The 18,663-nt window shown below is 43.9% G+C and overlaps 1 protein-coding gene across 4 annotated transcripts in view; it reads left to right on the top strand.

Annotated features, from left to right (window-relative positions):
* SUSD6 (sushi domain containing 6) overlaps positions 1-18,663 on the top strand; it is an 89,539-nt gene that overhangs the window by 60,532 nt on the left and 10,344 nt on the right. For all 4 annotated transcript variants that reach the window (XM_058026434.1, XM_058026436.1, XM_058026433.1 and 1 more), the window contains one exon: positions 17,090-17,287. In XM_058026434.1, coding sequence (XP_057882417.1) covers positions 17,090-17,287 — 198 coding nt within the window. The remainder of the gene's footprint in view (positions 1-17,089; positions 17,288-18,663) is intronic.

Genomic DNA, 18,663 nt, shown 5'->3' on the forward strand with positions numbered 1-18,663 from the left:
GACTTCTTAGTTCAGGAATTGAATTAGCATAGCAACTGTTCAGATGTAGACCTGGTGTCAGTTTCTCGGCTGTTTAGGTGGCCTGGAAAGGCCCAGGGATGGCCTTGGACAGCCCGCGCTTCAAAGGACGAGAAGAGGCTTCTGATCTTTTCTCGGTCTCGGTGTTTATTAATTGTTTATCTAAAAGATTTTCTTTCAGCCCAACAGAGGTCTGCCCAGCAGCCAGCCATGAGCACACTGAGAGCCCCCGGGGCGGTCACTTATCTTTATACCCGAAGTTACGTATACAATATTTATAATTTTTCCCCAATACCTTTTACCCTTATTAACCAGTGCACTTTTAGTAATAACCAATCCCAAAGTGCCAACATCACCACAGAAGATGGAGGCCAAGAAGAAGAAGAAGAAGAACAGGACATGCCCCAATTCCTCCATCTTACTTCTTTAGACCCCCCTGTACAGAAATCCTAAACCCTGTGTCTTACACTCTAATTAACTTATCCCTTCACCATTCACCCAGTGAAATCCTCCCATCCTCATACAGGTGTTGTCTCCTGTGTAGGATCAAAGTCCAGCCACCAGACACTTCTGGCAACATTCCAGGACTCCCGAGCCCCCCAAGGGTGGTCTCGGCCACTCTGCACCTCAGTCCTGAGGTGCTGAGATCCCACAACCTGGTGACTGAGAGTGGTCTGAAGCCGGTGGCCTGCACACCTGGCTTCACCTCGGCTTCCTTTCTGGAAGGGTGCGGGGCTGCTGAAGGCGCTGTGCCTTGTCTGCCAGCCTCGTGGGGGTGGCTGGTGCCTCAGAACTGGGCCTGAACTGAGCCCTCTCTGTGGGGAGTGCTGTGCAGGAAACGCTTTCTTCAACTCCCTGGCAAAGTGACCTGGGAAAATGCATGAGGATATGGGTTGCCTTGTGTGTGGAGAGGTCTTGTGTTTTTCTTGGAAGCGTGAGATGATCTGCTTGTGAGCTGCATCCTCACAGAAGTGGGGCTTGCTGCGTCAGTGCCCGGGGCCTGTGCGTGTCAGATGCCAGGAGTGACAGGCAGAGGCCTGGTGAGGACTGGGAAGGTGCGAGGCACGTTCAGCGACTGGTTCTGTGGAGAGAGCGGGCACAACTCTGCCCTCCCCTCTGGTGGGTTTGGGGTTTTTGGCTAATTTCAGGGAGTATTAGATGGGAGCACTGATACTGGGGAAGAGCTGGGATTTGGATGCTTCCTACCTCATATGTTCTTGTGGTGATGTGGGGGGCAGGTCTGGGTCCAGCTGTGTGAGGGTGAGGGCTCCCCAGGGTGTTCTCAGCATTCCTCTGAGCCCTGGCCCCAGCTCTGAGGAAGCCAGGAGCGCTCATGAATTTTTCCCTTTGTGCTCAGCAGAGCACTTCCTGTGGCACTCAGGCATGCTGCAACAGCTTCCTCTACTGCATTCTTCCCTAGGGAGCATCTGAAATAGGCTTTTCTGTGTAGGAACTTGAAACTGCTTTGTTCTTGCCTGATTTGGGAAAGATTATGTTGTTTTTAGCTGACAGGCTATAACTTCTCCCACAGTCTTGCTTACTGTTTCCCTTCCAAAACCTGAGTCAGGTGGTGGTTGTGAAATCTGTCTGCTAAATCAGTGTCTGTGTTGACCTAGGTAGTGGAACAGATTTTATGCTCTAGGGAATCATGAACCTATAAATAAATAAATCCTTTAAGTAATTATTTTGTGGGTTTTTTTGAATAATCTGGCATTCCCACCTCATCATCTTTTTCAGAGGATCACAGAATTAAGCTATTCTAATGACATCTTGCAGTGTAAAATCAGTGTTTCATTCTGATAGGTATCTCTGTGATAAGATGGTTTTGCAGCTCTTGAAATCAAGTTTGAAATGTTGTCCTGCTGGATTTGACGATTTAGATAAAAAGGAGCAAGTAGCAATGTAGTGGATACTATTATTATCTACTAACATAGTAGATGTAATAATACCATTAAACATTGCTGAAATGTGCAGAAACTCTCCTCACAGTTAAATGCTTAAAAAAAAACCCCAAATCCTATGACTTAAAGTACCCATCCAAAGAAAAACAAAGCACACCTTGCAAACCCCAGCTAACACCATCTCTTTTATGGAGCTAGGTGGTTGAAACAGGAGTTAAAACTATATTCTGATGTGAGGGAATGCTGGGAGCTGAGCAGGAATTTACTTGTGTGTGTTTGGTGGAAGATGGCTGTGAGGAGGAGCAGTAAGATTTTAGAAAGGAGGATAAAAATCTGTAAGAAGTTCAGGAGGGACTTGAATTATCTCCAACTTGATGCTGTAAATGCTGTGTGGAATTAGATGGGACAACAAACAAAATGATCTCGTGTTGTTTTGGTTCTTGTGGTAGTCAAGGAAACAGGGTTTGGAACAGCATCTGAAAATCAGCTGAATCGTCTGGAAGAACCTGGCCTGCAACACCCTCTCCTTTTCTGTAAGGTACTGTCCCAGACTTCAAGGTCTGGCTGGCAGGAAATTATAGTAGTATCTGTCAGACTTGGCCTGTTGAAGTCAGGAATGATCCAAGTAAAATGTGGTCACTGAGGTGTGATTCTTGGAGCTTTACGGAACCAAAATTCAATTAAGCATTTTCACACTGTTGTTATCCTGTGAAATGTACACTGCCCTGAGAAATACTGCTGCTTTAGCAAGAACACTGTTGTTATCCTGTGAAATGTACACTGCCCTGAGAAATACTGCTGCTTAGCAGAACTGCTCTGACAGGACTAATGATGCTGTAGAGATAAGATGTAGCTGAAGAAAGCCACTTGAGAACGCTGAGCAAATAAGTGCCTCAGAACAATAAATGAAACTTAATGAAATGTCACAAATAATATTAAAAAAAACCAGCTGGCATGCAAGAAGCAGAAGAAGAGAGGGTAGCACGGCAAGATTTAGTGGAAGGTGTCCCTGCCCATCGCAGAGGGTTTGGAACCAGGTGATCTTCAGGGTCCCTTTCAACACAAACCTTCCTATGAAAAGGAACGCCATGATAAAGCATCGGGAGGATCTTTGTTTTGTTTTGTGGCTTTAACTTGACTTTTTAGTTGTTACAAAACAAAGAACCTCTCTAATTTGCAAGGGAATATAAACAAGAAGCAAAGAATATGTACAGTCTTGCATTTCTTATTGCTAAAGCAGTGAATTGCAGAGAAACAAGATTGAAGTTTAGTAGTCCTTGAGGAGACCTGATTTCTTTCCTGAAGATTTTGTTTTTGAAAATGGTTACACTTTAGGGTTTGGGGTTGTATGTTTTATAATTTCTTCTTACGTCAAGTGGACAGAATGATATTTAATATTTTCCTACCTTTTTATCAGGCATCAAGGTCTACAAATGAGTTCTGTCTTGCTACATCTGACTTTTTTTAAATTCTTATTACATGTGTTTTCAGCTGGATATTTTGCCATGCCTGTGCATTGATTCCAGTGGCTATAGTGAAACTGTCAAAGGACAAATAGCATTTCAAAGGGTGAGAGCTTCTTTTACACATCTTCTCTGAACACTTTTCTTGCCAGCTGTGGAAGGAGCTTGTTTTTTGAACAGTTTCCCAATCCTGGCTTCTTTCAGTTCAGTTGTGTTTACCTTGTGGGTGTTTGGGATAAGAAGCTACAAAGTCAGAAAGGAAGAGCTCACGTTTGCTGCTAGGAATGCTTTTGACAATTGCTGTTTCATATCCATTGATTTGCTTAGAGATGTTGGTAGGGACTGGAAAAATGGAGATGAAAAAAAACCACTTTGAAATAAGTACATCTTTGAAGCAAGACAGTCTTCTAAAAGAAGATGGCTGATAATCTGAATTTTCTATATACTGCATTTGTATGCATAATACTAAATTGCTATTTTCTTACTGTGTACCATTTGATCCCCAGCAGACTGAGTTGGTGGAATGTGTGGGACTTTGCCTGTTCTGCCAGAGCTGATCATGTCTTCTGTGACTGGTAAATCAAAGTAGCAGCAGCCTCCCACCAGACCTTGATGCCTCTTGCTAGTCATGCTCCAGTCACAAAGCAAGCTTACTAGTAGCTTCACTGGATTTTCTCCCTTCCTGCCAAAAAAATACTCTTTAATTATTTGTATTGCCAGTAAATAGAGATTACTTACTGAGTGGGTGTTAAGTTTCAGTGCAGGTTATACAGGGTCTGACACCACCTTTTCTACTATCACCTCTCTAGCTCTTAAATTGCTCCGACACTGTTCGAGTGTTAGGCAATTTAGAGAGGTGTGTCACAGCTAGCTTGTCTCAGTAGAAGAAACTTCTTACTTTTCTTTTAAGATGAGCTCTTCAGCTTCACTCTATCTTAGAGCTTTTGAATTTATTAGAGTTTGGATTGGGTCTGTATCAGCTGTCCGTTCAAGAAAGTGAAGCTCAGATTGACTGAACTTGCATAAGTGGGAGTCTGTAGCACTGGGGACTCTGGGAAAATATGTTTGCCATGTGCAGTACTTCTGGTACTGTGCAGTCTGACATGCCTCCCACTTTGAACAGGATGACTTGAGGAGTGTTCAGGTGGGTCTGGTGGACTCTAGTAAAGTTTTTTGTCATGCTGAGCTTCTCTAAAGCTGGTAGGAAAGATGACTTAATACTTACAGCTAAACTAACCACATCTAGACTGAAAATATGACTGTGCTCAAGAGAGGCTTTCCAGTGAGACAAGGATAATAAGTCTTTGCAGTTCTGCCCAGTCAGTGGTAAATTATCTGAGTGCTTGTTTTGACAAGTCCCGTGATACAGATGAGTCATTCTTAAAGGATAAACACATCTGCCCAGATATTAGATTCTGTTGTGTTCAGTGGTCCTGAGCAGAGCCAAAAGCCAGAAGAGAAATAGCATGGCAGAATGAAAAAGTACTCTCCTCTGTGTGTTGGTGTATCAGATTGGAGTTTCAGGATCACTGTCCTTACCCACCGTTCCCTAGCAAATCTGTCAGTAGATGAATTGCATGGGAAAGCTTCAGTAACCCAGGGCTCTGAGCTTCTCAGTTTGATTTTCACACAGATGAAGGTGGAGCAACATTTAGTGCACAACACTCTCCTGTGCACAAGCCATTACTAGATCAGCCTTGCCCAAACTTCCAAATCAGTCCATTTTGGATAGGCTGAGTCAGAGGGAACAGCTGCTGCTGCTGAAAGGACGAAAAATGAATCAGTTGCAAAAGTTTCATTAGTGAAAGAAGGAGGCCTACCAGGGCAGTGACTTGGCTAAGTGTATCTAAACTCAGAAATTATTACTTCAGATTCCCATGTCCCCTTGGACTTCAGGACTGCCTCATGAGCAGACTTACGACTGTGCATTGATCTTTGTCAAGAGTAACCCATAACAGAACTGGGATGAGAAGGTGGGCATGAACTGGCCTCTAGGGTAAGGGGAAGCCAGTTGTGATGGTGGTTGATGGTGTCTGCCTGAGTTCCACCTCATGGTGGACAGGGAGCAGTGGACTCCTGCTGCTGTTGGTGTTACCAAGTCATATGTGTCATCCTGAGCTTGAGTGGCCATGCTGGAGTCCACAACAGGGACATATTTTGGGAAACTCTCATAGCAAAAACTTCTAAGGCCTTTCTGGGAAAAGAAGCCTGACTGCTGTACTAGGCTGAAGTTTCAGGAGTGGAAATTTTGTAGCCATACAGAAATCCACAAGCAAGTTAAGTTTCCTGAGGCCTTGCTAAATTGAGGGCCTTGTGTCACTTGCAGTAGAGACAAGTTTTGCTCTGCTGTGTCTTTAAGGTGTGTTTCCCTGGTGTCCTCACCTAGTGTCAATAGAGGGACTGTATTCATTTCAGTCAGGTCTTTACAGACCAGTCGCCTGTGTCCTAAATCAGCATGACTATCATGTTGTGCTGAAGAGCACAGTTATGCTTTTTCCTATACTGTTTCATTGTTCTTACTGATGCCCGAGATGTTTTTCATCACACCAGAGTCCCATAGTGTGTGTCAGGCTTTTATCCTAAAAAAACCCTACCTTAGGGTATTGCTATATCCAAACTGAAAGCCCACCTAGGAACAGACAAGGAAACAGTGGGGTATATGTGCAGGTTACCCCTGAACTGGGATCAGTTTTTAGTTTTGGAAGTTTTGAGAAACACGTAAGCAGGGACAAGATGACAAATCAAAGCTGTATGAAGTAAGTTCCTGCACAGCTGTCTGTTTCTTTTTTGTAAGGCCATCAACTTATTTTGACAATTCTTATTATTTTTAAATAATCTCCTCTTTGTTGCAATATAAAAGAAAATCTAGAACTGGAAGAGCCCACTCTTAGGAGCTCACTGGGCTACTGGGTTTTGGGTTCAAAAGCAGAATCTGAAACCTTTTGATTATACAAAGTGTTTTTACAGCACTTGCTTAATTTCCTTCTTGGAACATGTGAAAATAATTAGAGAGTGATTGGAAGAAGGCACAGGGAGGCTGGAAGCAGCCTTAGAAAACAAAAGCAAATGAAATATGGCCACTTGGAAAGCTGCACTATGCCCATGGGTGAGAGCAAGTTTCTGTATTAAACTGGCTTTTTTGCAGCCACTGTACTGCTGACTCCAACTGCAGGCCAGATGCAAATTGTTTGTACTGTCCTGGCAGTGTGGGATGTTGTAAAGTGCTGGTCACCTGCTCTTCATCTTTATGGGACATAAGTAAGCTTCACGAGCTTCCACACACATCACCAATAACTTTAATTAATTTGTGTGTATGTACAGCAGTACTGTATCAGAAGATCTTAAAAGTACTTCTCCAGTTGTTCTCCAGTTTGCTTCCTCCTCCTTTTTGATGTTTCCGGAATTAATTTATCATCCAGGCTTTGCTTAGAAGCACCAGGTTTTTGTCTCATGATTTGGTGTTATCCTGATGCCCAGAATGCCTGGCACAGATGGAGCCCTGCTGCAGCCAGCCCTGTGCAAACATAACACAGAGCTAACTCTGACAAACTGGGCAGTGTCAGTCTCAGAGTCTGTCAGGCTGAATCACTCGGGAATGAGGGGACCACATTGCAGGTGGGCTTATTACAGGGAAAATAATGCAGTTGTCACAGTGATAGCACTCTTCTAGGGAGGCAGATGTGCTGCTGGAGTGCAGTTGTGTTTGGTTGCTGCTTTCCATTGCAGAAATCTTCCTTTTGCAGATGTGGTTTTTGTTAGACCTGGAATTTGCATCTTGATTTTCAACTGCCGAGCATACAGCAAAGTCTGTCCTGTTTTGAAGGGGGAAAGAAACTTGAAAGGCATAACATTTATTTTTCTGCCAAAATATCAGTGACACTGGGAGTTCTTTAACCTGAAGCAAGGCTTTCTAAGGGACAGAGAGAAGTATGTTTTATATCCAGACAATCTGTAGCACTGTAGAAGTACCAGTGGCAGCTTCATATAGCCTAAACATTTTGACTCTTGTAGAATGTAAATATAATTTGCATTTTAGTGTAAGCTTTGATGCTAATGGTTTTCTTTTTAGGGGATAGATAAAGTACTGGGGGTAAAAAAAAAAAAAATCATATTTCTAATAGAAAGACAGACAAGACCCGTAATTAATGTTGCACTAGCAGGCGTCCTCTGTGGTTGGCTAATCACAGCTGAGTGTTAATAAGCATAGAGTTTTTTTAAATACTGTTGTAACATGTTAATTAAGATAATTCGTCTCCATGTGTCTCTTGAGTTACCAGATGGCGACTGCATTGGTGGAAGGCTGCAATTAGAGTCTTTTCTTTCTTGCTTTTTCTTCCCCTGCCCTAAGGGGAAAAAAGAAAGAAGGAAAAGGGGAAAAAAATGCAGCTTTACTGTGTCTGGGATGGCTGTGAGGGGTGCCTGTTACTGTACACATTTTAAGTGCTTGTGTCTAATTATATAAATGCACAGCTATATGATTATATATACAAATCTCTTTGCTTTGGTTCTTCTCATTTACCCACATTATGACATTAAAAAAAATGAGCCTCCTTTTCAGAGTATGCCCTTGCTGGGGAAACTGTAATTTCCCTGTGAAGACTCCAGCCCTGCTCAGTTTGGCCTTCTGTCTGTGACTTCAGAATAAGCAGCATCTGGAGCCAGTAAAGACAGAGAGCTTATTTTTCAGTGGACTTGGCCCCTGCTTAATACACAGAACCCCAAAGAGGGTTATGTTTTGCAGTGTGTTTTTAGGAAGGCTTAAAATATTTTAGGGGCAGGGTCAGTGAGAAGTGTGTGCACTTACAATAGAGGCCTTTTATTGACTTCTGCCTCCTGTAAGTTAAATATAAAGAGGTCCTTTAGCCTCAGCTGTTGCGACTAGGCCCCAACAGCAGCTGCTGTATCAGGTTTGCCCCTTTGGGAAATGACCCATCTGCTGTAGAAAGCCAGAGTGCTGAAAAGGAGAAGATTCAAAATCTGTTCTCCTGATTCCAATCCCTATCTCCTCCCCAGAAATTACAGACCAGTGGAAAACCTGGGCATGTGATAATCTGTGTTTTACAGAGTAAATCCTGTCTCTGGCTAGAAGCACACCAAGTTGTCAACTCTTGCCAGCTGGCAGAGGATGGCTTCAGTCTGGGTCCCTTTTCACGTGTTCTATCTGCAGCTACTGTGTTTGTGTAGTTAAAACACACAGGCTAGTACACTGGTGGGCAGGAAACAAAAAACCCCACTAAAACCTTGAGCTACATGGAAGGGGAACAAAGCATGCTTCACCTCCACCAGGAGAGACCCTCCTGTCCTCTGGGGAGAAGGCTTTCTAGTGACTGCAGCACACATTTGTGTTGGAATTTCATTGTGTGGGCTAAAAAATGCTCTGAAGATGCTGGAGGAAGATAAAATCTCAAATATTATTCCCAGATCAGGTCATTGTGCTTCTTGGAGCCAGCCTGCCAAGAGAAACCCTGGTGTAAAGCTCTTTGTGTTCAGCACAAACCTGCTGTCAGAAGCAGTGACGTTTGTCCCTGAAATACTTGATGAGCAATTTCCTAGCCTAATATTAATCCAGGCTCTCTGCCTGGGAAGGACAATGCGGGAGCAGAGGGTGCATAGTGGGAAGCTGCTGTGCTGAAAGCTTTTGAGTGCATCCAGGCAAGCATGGTTGGTTGGAAACCTGAAGGTATTTAGCATTCAGAAATGGAACTGGCACTCTTGTTGGAAAATGTGGGTGGGGGTGACTGCTTTTCCATCTCCCACTAAAGCACATCCCCTTGTTGCTGCTTTCTCAACAGGAAGGAAGGTGTGGGTGGGGAGCAGCAGTGCTGTTGATCAAAGCTTATCAAGGTGCTTTTTCTCTCCAGACCAACTGCCTAGGAAGTGTTTCTTTCTTTGGTAAAAGATGGTGTTTAATTGACATAGCTAGTCTAAAAGGGGTATGAAATTGTAACAGACTTGCTTCTTACTAAAACTGAAGAGCTGCAGAGGGAAGGGATGCCAAAAGTGGCTTCTGCTGTTTATAGGCTGCTTTGTGTGTGCAAGGGAGGAAAGGGAAAAACAAGGATATTGCTTCTCTGGATTTCACACTGAAAGCGAAGCTGGCTGGTCATCTTCCTCCATCATCTCCTTTGCTGCAGAAGGCTCCTGGAGCCAAACCAGTCCTGTCTCGGGCAGAAGGAAATCTTGTGTGACTGAAGGCCCTGGTTTAAGAAGAAAAATTCCTTACTGAAAAAGAAGCTTGTGGAATGTTTTTCTTCTTCAGTCAGCCTGTTTTCCCCTGTTCCCCCAGAGAATGACATAGCAGGAGATTTGGGTTAGAGGTTCATGACAAGTAGTTGTGTGTTTTTTGAATAAAATAGGTATATATATAATATAAATATATATATAATTTTTTTAAATCTTTGTTCTTCTCAAGGCAGGAAACCACCTTTTGCCTAGATTCTGCAGAGCATAGGGGATAAAGCAGCTAACTTGGACAGTTAATTTCCCATCCAATAGTTCCAAAGGGCTTATTTTATAAGTGCTTGTTGTTGAAAATGGCACATATGCCAGTTGCGTGTGTGCCTTTAGTTTTGGTTTGAAAAACATGAAAAAAATTTCATGTTTTTTTCTCTCAGTAGGTGCATACTGGGGTTTGAGTTCATTATGTCCTATGTAAGGATCTGTCCTACCTTAGCAAATGTGGAAGTGTTTGAGACAATGTCTTCCCTGAGAGGAAAAGTTACACTAAAAAACAAGAAAAACCCCCAGACCTCAACAAACTCACCAAAACAAAACCAAAGAAGACCCCAACCTAACAAATTTAATTAAAGTTACTTGCAGTGTGTTCTGTCAGGTGTAACCTGAAGCACTGGGGACTGACTGCAGCAGCACCCTGATGGCAAGAACTGAAACTCTGCAAGGAGAGAAAAAAAGATGAAGAAGAAGATGTCTCTTCTATTAGCAGCTATGGCCAGAGCTCTTGTTAGGAAGCAGCTGAATGCATTTGCTGAGGCCAAAGCAAGGCTCAGTGTCACCCCTGAGTGGGATCCATGGGCAGCACTCTGCTGGAATTGCCAGACCCTATAGAAGCTGAAGTGAGCATTCTTGCTGCTCCTTGGCTTGCACTTCTGGCCTGCTGACTGCATCAGGCTGTCATGTTGTTTATTGTGAAAAAGCATTGTGTAAAAAAAAAGATGAAGCCCTGTGTATGAATTGCATGCAAATAGCAATTGATAAAAACCCCAGTATTGCTGCAAGCCCGTCCAGAGCACTAACTGGAAAAGAGCTGTGAATCTGGCTCTGTTGTTTTCAGCATGGTGTTAAACCTGAACCTCAGGTCTGAGATGCTGAAAATGCACAGCCTCTGCAGAAGGCTTCAGATGGAATTAGTATTTCAGAGCACCCATTTAGCTGTGGCAAGACCCAGATTGAAGGTGGGAGTGGAGAGGGAGGGTTTCTCCCTTAGAGTTCGGGATTGTTTGGAAGTTCCTTGCCAGAAATTAGCAATAGCTTTTGCAGTTCCCTCAGCTATATTGAGGTGATGAATGCACAAATTATCCAAGTTGAAAATTGAGGTCTCTGTAGCAGGGACGAGTAACTGGAAGATGGGGATATCTTGTGTTTATTTTTGATGCTTTTCTAGATATGCTGCTTTTAAGGCTGGTGGCATGTCCTGTCCAAAAGAATAAAGATGACAGTGTTTTGGAGAACTGGAGACTTGGCCAGAGAAGTTCTCCTTGCCACTGTGGAGTTTGCTGAAGCACAACTTGTAAGAGGATGAACAGGAAATTACTGTGACCAGGAGGAAACCTTCCCATGTGACAGGAGATAGAAGAAGAGACAAAAAGGTGGCAGGCCTTGAGGCAAGGCAATGTTTTCTGAGCTGTTCCACAGTAATCCTACTGTAGGGCAATCAAAGTAGTACAAGCAAGTTGGGATCAGGCTTCAGGGGAAACAGCATGAAAGCAATGGCATGGCTTCTAGCACTGGGACAATTTAATTGGGTGCTTCTGTGTTCTGCTTCACAGAGATGTTTGCTCACCAGGTAAGACCTGCTGACATGAGACATCAGGACAAGTTTAACCAGACTAGCCAGGGGAATATTTATCTTGATTAGGAGGGTGGTTTTTGTTTGTAGGATGTTTTTCTTCAATCTTGATAGTATCTGTTAAATGGAGTAAATGTTGTAGATGAAGAAAGAGAAGTACTGAGCTTAGCATCTTCCATTTTTAGCTTCCACATCACACACAAATTGTGCTATGTCTAAAAGGCCAGGAGGTGTTAACAGTATCCAAGCAGGCACACGCTGAGGGCATCCAGCAGAGCGGTTGTATGCACAAATGGCTTCCAAAGTGCTTCAGCACAGACCTGTAAGGCTCCTCTGCCACTGCTCTGAGGGTAGGCAAACCTGCTAGGGCACTTGTGTGGTCACTGAGGGATTTACCTGAGGCTGGGCCCAGCTTCCTCTTGAAGTTGCCAGGATTTGGGCCTGACTCATGTAAGGAGCAACTTTATTTTGTCAAAACTGTTCCTGTCCTAGTTTTAGTGACCTTTGTGCCCTGCTGTGGAGAAGAAGAACTATTACTGAATGTTCAGTGTAAAGCAATTGTCTGCCCATGTAAGGTGAACAGTGCTGTGGCTTGTTCTCCCTCAGTTACAAACTTACAGTTGTGCACTCTGGCAGATCATGGTTAGAAGGGATTTTTTGTTTGCTTCCTTGGTTTATTGGTTGGTTGGAGTGGTGTTTCTTGTTTAGTTGTTTGTTTGGATTTTGGTTTTTTTCTCATAAAAATGCATTTTTTTTAAGGAGAATTGGTTTTTGATCTCTGTATAGTCAGATGGCCCAGTAAAACAGGTTAGTGACTAAAACAGTTCAGCTTGGTGCAGAAAAGAGGGGTGTAAGACCCCTCGTAGAGTCCATGAATCTTAGTGATTGAAGAAAATAGAGACAGTGCCAAGCAAATTAGACTGTAGAGAGGTCTTACACTTCTATGTGGTGTTATGCCTGTGCAAAGAAGGTTAATGCTGAGGAGCTTTTATAATTCTGTGACAATTATCCAGTCAGATTGAAGTATGATTTAATCTTTCTTTGTATATGTGAGTGGAGTGTATTGTTCTTCGTGCTTGCCACAACAGGCTCATCCTGCTTGAGCTTTGTAAATCTTCTGCTTATCTGTGAGTTTCACTCTCAGTGATCAAGGCTCAACTGTGCTTCTGTGGTTTATGTTCTGAGCACTTAAACCTCTCACTTCTGTGTCAGCACACAACAGACCATATGCTTCCATCTGTGGCATTACATCTGACCATGGCTCGGGTTTGAGTCTTTGTTACATTATGCTGGAAATGCTTTTACTTCTGCATCTGGTTCACATTCAGAACCACTGCTCAGCTCCAGCTCAGGCAGGACATGAAAGAACCATTTCATCCTTTGGTGATTAGATGAATCAATTTGGCCAACTGACATCTCTTACTGTCTGTAAAAGAAGCTGGATTCCAGCTCTGCACAGCTGTCTGTGAATCCGGTGGAAGAGGAAGCAAGTGAGGATTGCTGCCTGAAGGAGAGCCATGGAAAAGGAAGCTGGTGAAAGTACAATGTGATGTTGCTGTTGCTGCAACAAAAAAGGAGGTTCCTTAGTGTTGTGGTGGTTATTGTCAAGCTGGTAACAGCTATTCAAAGAACATCAGAGCAGTTAGCCCTCCTTGAAGGTGGACAGTATTTTTTCATGTGACCAAAACAGAAAAATACGGTGCTTATAGGTGATTTGGTGGGATGCTGGGTGGAGGTACATACTGGCTTAGTATTTTTTCATGTGCATTTTAAAAAACTGTATATTAAATAAATACCTAGTGGTTTGGAATGGCATTTACAGAAGCTCCAATGCATAACTTAATTTCTGCCTGTCAGTCTGGAAATGACAATTTCTTTACCTCTGAGTGGAGTTCAATGATGTTCTAAGTCTTTGGACTTCTGTTTCCTTTATGTTTTCCAGCAGCATATGCTGGCAGAGAACCAGCTCTCTCAGGAGATGTCATAAGCTTCAGTACCTCCTAGAAACAGGGCTTTTGGGAGTATTTGCTCCTTTGTACAAAGTGGAGAAATGCTTAAAACCTATTTCTGTGCATCCTGAAAGCTTGATGAATCAAGATCCTGGCAATAGCTATGCGAGCCTAGAATGTCAGCAACCCCCTAGGAAATTGGTGACTTCTGTAGCTTGGCTCTCTTACTCTTCCCTCCCCAGCATGAACATTTGTCTTAAGATGTCTCACAAGCCCTGGGGTACTTCCAAAAAGATGTGTTTCAGGGAGGGAGTTGATGAAATTCCTGCATGTATCTTTCTGTTCCCAGCAGTGACCCATCCCGACAGAGCTGTGCCCCAGAGCAGCAATACACAGTTCAGCCCCAGCCCCTTCTGGCTGCTGACCACAGCCAGGCACAGGCTGCTCTGGGTTTGCCTTCTGGCAGCAGCTTTTTTCACCCCTGATGTGTCAGTGCTGTATTCTGTGGACAGCAGTAAATGGGATGCTCTGCCTGGTTCTGTATTGCTGTGAACATACCAGTGCTGCAAGCTTGGGCATAAGCTTTGCTGCAGGAGACATAAAGGATGGTGCAGAATCAAACTTGTGCTCTGTCTCCTGTTAGCACCAGTTTAGAGTGCACATATGGAGGCAGGTGAAGAAACCTGTTATGGAGAATGGGAAAGCTGAGGGCAGGGAAAGCTTAGGAAACAGGTTGCTGCATTGTCTGTCCCAGGCATTCTGGATGCCTGTTATGCTGGACTGGTCCCTGGTTTGCAGAGGTGCTGCATTCTGTCAGAGATGCCAAGCACAGAGACTTTGACTTTCTCAGTTTTTCAGGTACCACCAGTCCATCATTTTACCCACCCCAGCCTTGCCTTCAGCAGTTTTCAGTGCCATTAACACTGTCTAGTAGATCTCCCCAGAGCTGCAGGCTCTGAGCAGCTTTGTTCCCCTGAGCCTGCCTTGCAAAGGACAGTCCAGGATCAGCTCCATCATGTGGAGGGTGTTGATGTTCTGGCTGCCTAATCCATATCTTTTTCATGGATTTCCCAGCACACGGGCAGTGTTCTTCCATCACAGTGAACGTGACATTTTAAAATACTTGTGCACTCCTGGATGCTGTGATGACAACTGAAGGTTGGGGGTAGAGGGAAGGGGAGGTGGTTGATTCTGTAATCCCTTCCCTGAGAATAGGACAAGTCATGCATAACTGCCTGAACACATTTACCAGCTGCTTCTCTCCTTTCCTGCCCAAGTGGTCTGTGGAGGTGAGGAGGAATCGCAGTTTGCAGTTCAATAGCTGTGCATCTCCTGAAGCCCAGGTCAGGGTTCTGCAGGTGCCTGACGTGGTGGTGTTCCCAAGCCTTTGAGAGTGCTATTGCAAAGTATCAAGTGCCTGTTCCATGTTGGCTGGCTGATTTTTGTATGTAACTGAGAAATCTCATCAGTGTAGGTGGGATAGGAGGGGAACCAACAGAGAGCTGCTGCTGTGTGCAGAAGGGCTCCTAGTGCAGTGGCCAGGCTCAGCTCCTGGGCATAGCTCAGGAGAAAAGGGAGCTGTGGGACTGAGCTCTTTGCTGCAGTCAGCAGAAAGATGCTGTGCATGACTCCCGAGCAATTCCAGGTACCTGCTGTGGGATAAGAAGCTGTAGGGAAGTTGTCCTGTCTGCTCTTGAGTCTTGGCAACTGCTGTGGTGGTGTTGTCTTTTACCCACAGCTCTCCACCTGTGCCAGGAGAGGTACCTGCTAAACTGCTAAAAATGTCTCTGGTGCTCAGATGGTTTTGCAATTTTTAGCACAAAAGCCTCTCCTGGACTGCAGATGAACCAGGGCATTTGTCTATGTGCTTGAATGTGAAATGTGCCGCTAATGTGTTGCTTTGGCTGATCCCAAAGATCAGCCTGTGAGATGTTTCACAGGTTCACAGTGAAAGGAAGTTCAGCCTCATAATGTGCAGGATTAAAACACTGGTTACAAAATTATTGCAGAAAGAAAAGATGAAAAGCACAGAAGAGGTAACAGTTAAAACTCATGGGGCACAGGACGGTGGCTTCTCTGAAGCTTATTTAAGAATAAATCTCAAGAGCAAAGTCCTCTTGAAAAGCTGCTGCTTAGACCTCTGTTAACCTTTTCTGAAGGAGTAAATTGAATTGCAGTTATAAAGCTGGCAGAACCCATACCAGAGCATTTTTGCCTTCAGTCAGCACTTCATCTCAGGGTTTATTGGCATTTGCAAGCACTACCTGTGATGCATTCTCACACGTGTTTAGGTTCAAGAGTTGTTTGCACTAAGGCAATGTGGCAAATTTTTCCACAGAGAATGAATCTCAAGTTTTCTTTTGCTTCTTAAATCTTGCTAAAAAGCCAATTTCTTGAACTTTGCCCAGCTGTTTGTTGCTGTTTGTCCCACAGTGAGTGAGTCACATTAGAGGTAGAACATGGGAGAATGTGTGCTCTGGGGTTTAAGGACAGGCCTGGGTCACCATGCTCTGATGGAACACCCCGAGTGGGTTCACTGATTTTTCCATGCCCCAGAATGTCTCCAGAGGGATCTATGATGTATTTTCTTTTATGAAGTCTGGGAAGTTGATGTGAATTTTAAGCGAAAAATCTGGATTTCTCCATCTTTCAGCCAGGCAGATACATGTCAGCAGAAGTTATTGTGGCTGTTCTGTAGGGTCATTGTGACCTGCCAGAAGAGAGGAAGTTCTGAGCAAGACAAATATCCTGTTTTCAGTGCAGTTTCCTCAATTTTGGTTTGTTGTTTTTATTTGAATGGCTGTTGAAAATTCTGCAAGAAAAGTTCTGGTATGTGCCAGATACCACCTGGGCCTGTACCCACTAGTCAGGGTAATGGAAGTGCAAAAAGGAATGTGAAGCACTTTAACACTCAAACAGAGGGTTTTTTTTAAGAAATGTTCTCCTAATACACTGAATTCCTTTTAAAAAATAAGCTAGAACATTTGGTCCTAGAAGTCCCCTTGAGATGATCAAGTCCAACCTTTGATGGAACACCACCATGTAACTAAACCATAGCACTAAGTGCCCTGTCCAGTGGTTTCTTGAGCTCTTCCAGGGATGGTGACTTCACCATCCCATGTGCAGCCTGTTTCAATGCCTGACCACCCTTCCAGTGAAGAAGTTTGTCCATCTGCAACAAAGCTCTGTTGCCAATCTTGTTGATGGCATATCTGTGTAAAATAGTCAAAATCTGTGTGCTTTTACAGGCTTGTAGGGTGCCTGATGATGAGGCAGATCTGCACCTTGGCACTGTGTGCCCATAGTACAGAGGGGTTTTTGCATTCCTCATTCCTTTCAACAGGTCTCACACTCTCTCCCTGCCAGGCTAATAGGCAAGCCTGGTTGTTAGGTTCACCCCAGTCTCTAGTGAAACAGCTGTGGGGAGAAGATAGCAGTAAGGATTTCCTGGTCCTCTCTCATGCAGAATCTGTGTTGTGTCACTGTTCAAAAATATCATCAGTTTGGTGCCTGCCAGTTGGACTGTACTACTAGGATAACGAGCAGTATTTATCAATCACAGAAACGTTATCAGAGGTGTTCTCTGGCATTGTGTAACAGCCTTTCTTCTTGGTTTTAGTAGTTTCCTAATTTAGTGGGTGTTTCTAGGTAGAATCTGCCTGTGTTTCATATATACTGTGTAAAAAGTCTCTTCTTCTGAGACGTCCTTCATGATATTTTCTTTTTTACCAGATTGTCCCCAGCCACCACAGCCTGAGAATGGAGGGTATAAATGCCACCCTAGCCCCTGCAACAACCCTCTGACTTCAGGCAGTGTCATAGAGTATCTGTGTGTTGAAGGCTACATGCTGAAAGGAGATTATAAGTACTTGACATGCAAGAATGGAGAGTGGAACCCAGCCATGGAAGTCAGCTGCAGACTTAGCCCAGGTGAGTGCTACCTAACTCTGGAATTGCCCTTGCATTGACTTTTCAGATTATCCTTAAGCACTTGGTGTGATGCTGTCTCTTATTGCTCCAGCAATTTCATAAATGCAGCTCACAATCATGACTCTTTCTTTAAAATGTCTCTTCAGTAGCAGCCTGTCAGATGCAGACTTAGAGTCCCTAACACAAGGAGAAAAGCCATGGACAGGAGTATAAAGTAGGGAACTTGTTACTTATGTGGAGCCTCTTATCTTGAGGCTCTCATCCCAGGAATGCTGGAAGCCCTAACAGTAGCATTTTCCCATGCTGTCTGTTTTTCCTTGATGGGTTTGATTGTGCATCTCCCTCAGTGAGTCTGTGCAGGGGTGTGTGTGTGAGTGTGAGTGTGTGTGGAGTCAATCTTCCTTTCAAACAGGTTAAGTAACCATTGGTTTCCTGTGCTGAAAAGATTGATGGTGCTGCTTTTCACTGTACTGGTGGGAAAGGACATTGCTGACAAATTGTTTCTGCTTCTCTCCAAATAGAAGTGGGCAGCTTTTGTTTTGTGTCTCCCCAGCTGGACAGGAATTCCTCCATCAAAGCAGCAAAATAAAAAGATTTGCAGGAAAATATTCATAGTACAACTCTTAATTTGCCTACTACTCTTCTGCTTTTAACAGTGGGTATATTGGATAAAAGGAGAACTCTCTCTCCTCTTCTAGGTGGGCTTGTTGATAGAACCTTACTACTCAGTCCTGCTGAGCCAGCAGGATGTACACTTCAGAATTAAGTCTCATAATACATAAAGCAAAATCTGTCAGCTTAATTGGAAAGAAACAGGGAAAAAAAAAGTACCTTCATCAAATTCTTTATGGAGCTCACTGCATACCTGTGATCTCTGGAACATCCTGTCCCAAAGACACTGTATTTTTATGCCACTCCAATAGCCCCTTCCTGTGATTTATAAGGAAGGATGTGAGAGTTTACCTGGCAGCAAATAAATCCTGAAGGGGTTTTTCAAATTCAGCTTAAGCTTCCTTTCTGCAGTGATCCCCCTTCCCCTTGGTGCAGCCAAGCCAGAGGGCAAAGCTGTGCTATTGCACATAGTGTTCCCTGAGTGGCATTCCTGCATGGTGGCACTTGGTCTAGCTAAAGGATAGTGTTGTGATGAACAGAAATCCCTCAGATTTCTTTAGCATCTTGAAGCGTCAGTGGCATTACCAAAAATATGGTGCCTCAAAAGTCTGACCCAATGAAAAAGCCATTGCTTTCACAACACAAGCTTTAAATCAACTGTTCAGGGTCAGAGATAGCTGACTCTTAACTAGTGGGTCTCCTTCAGAAGGGGAAGGAGGTGGGAGACTCTAGAAAGGCAGTAGTCTTAAAATTATTGGTGAGGG

Source organism: Melospiza georgiana, chromosome 6 (assembly GCF_028018845.1).
Source record: "Melospiza georgiana isolate bMelGeo1 chromosome 6, bMelGeo1.pri, whole genome shotgun sequence".
Classification (NCBI taxonomy): domain Eukaryota; kingdom Metazoa; phylum Chordata; class Aves; order Passeriformes; family Passerellidae; genus Melospiza; species Melospiza georgiana.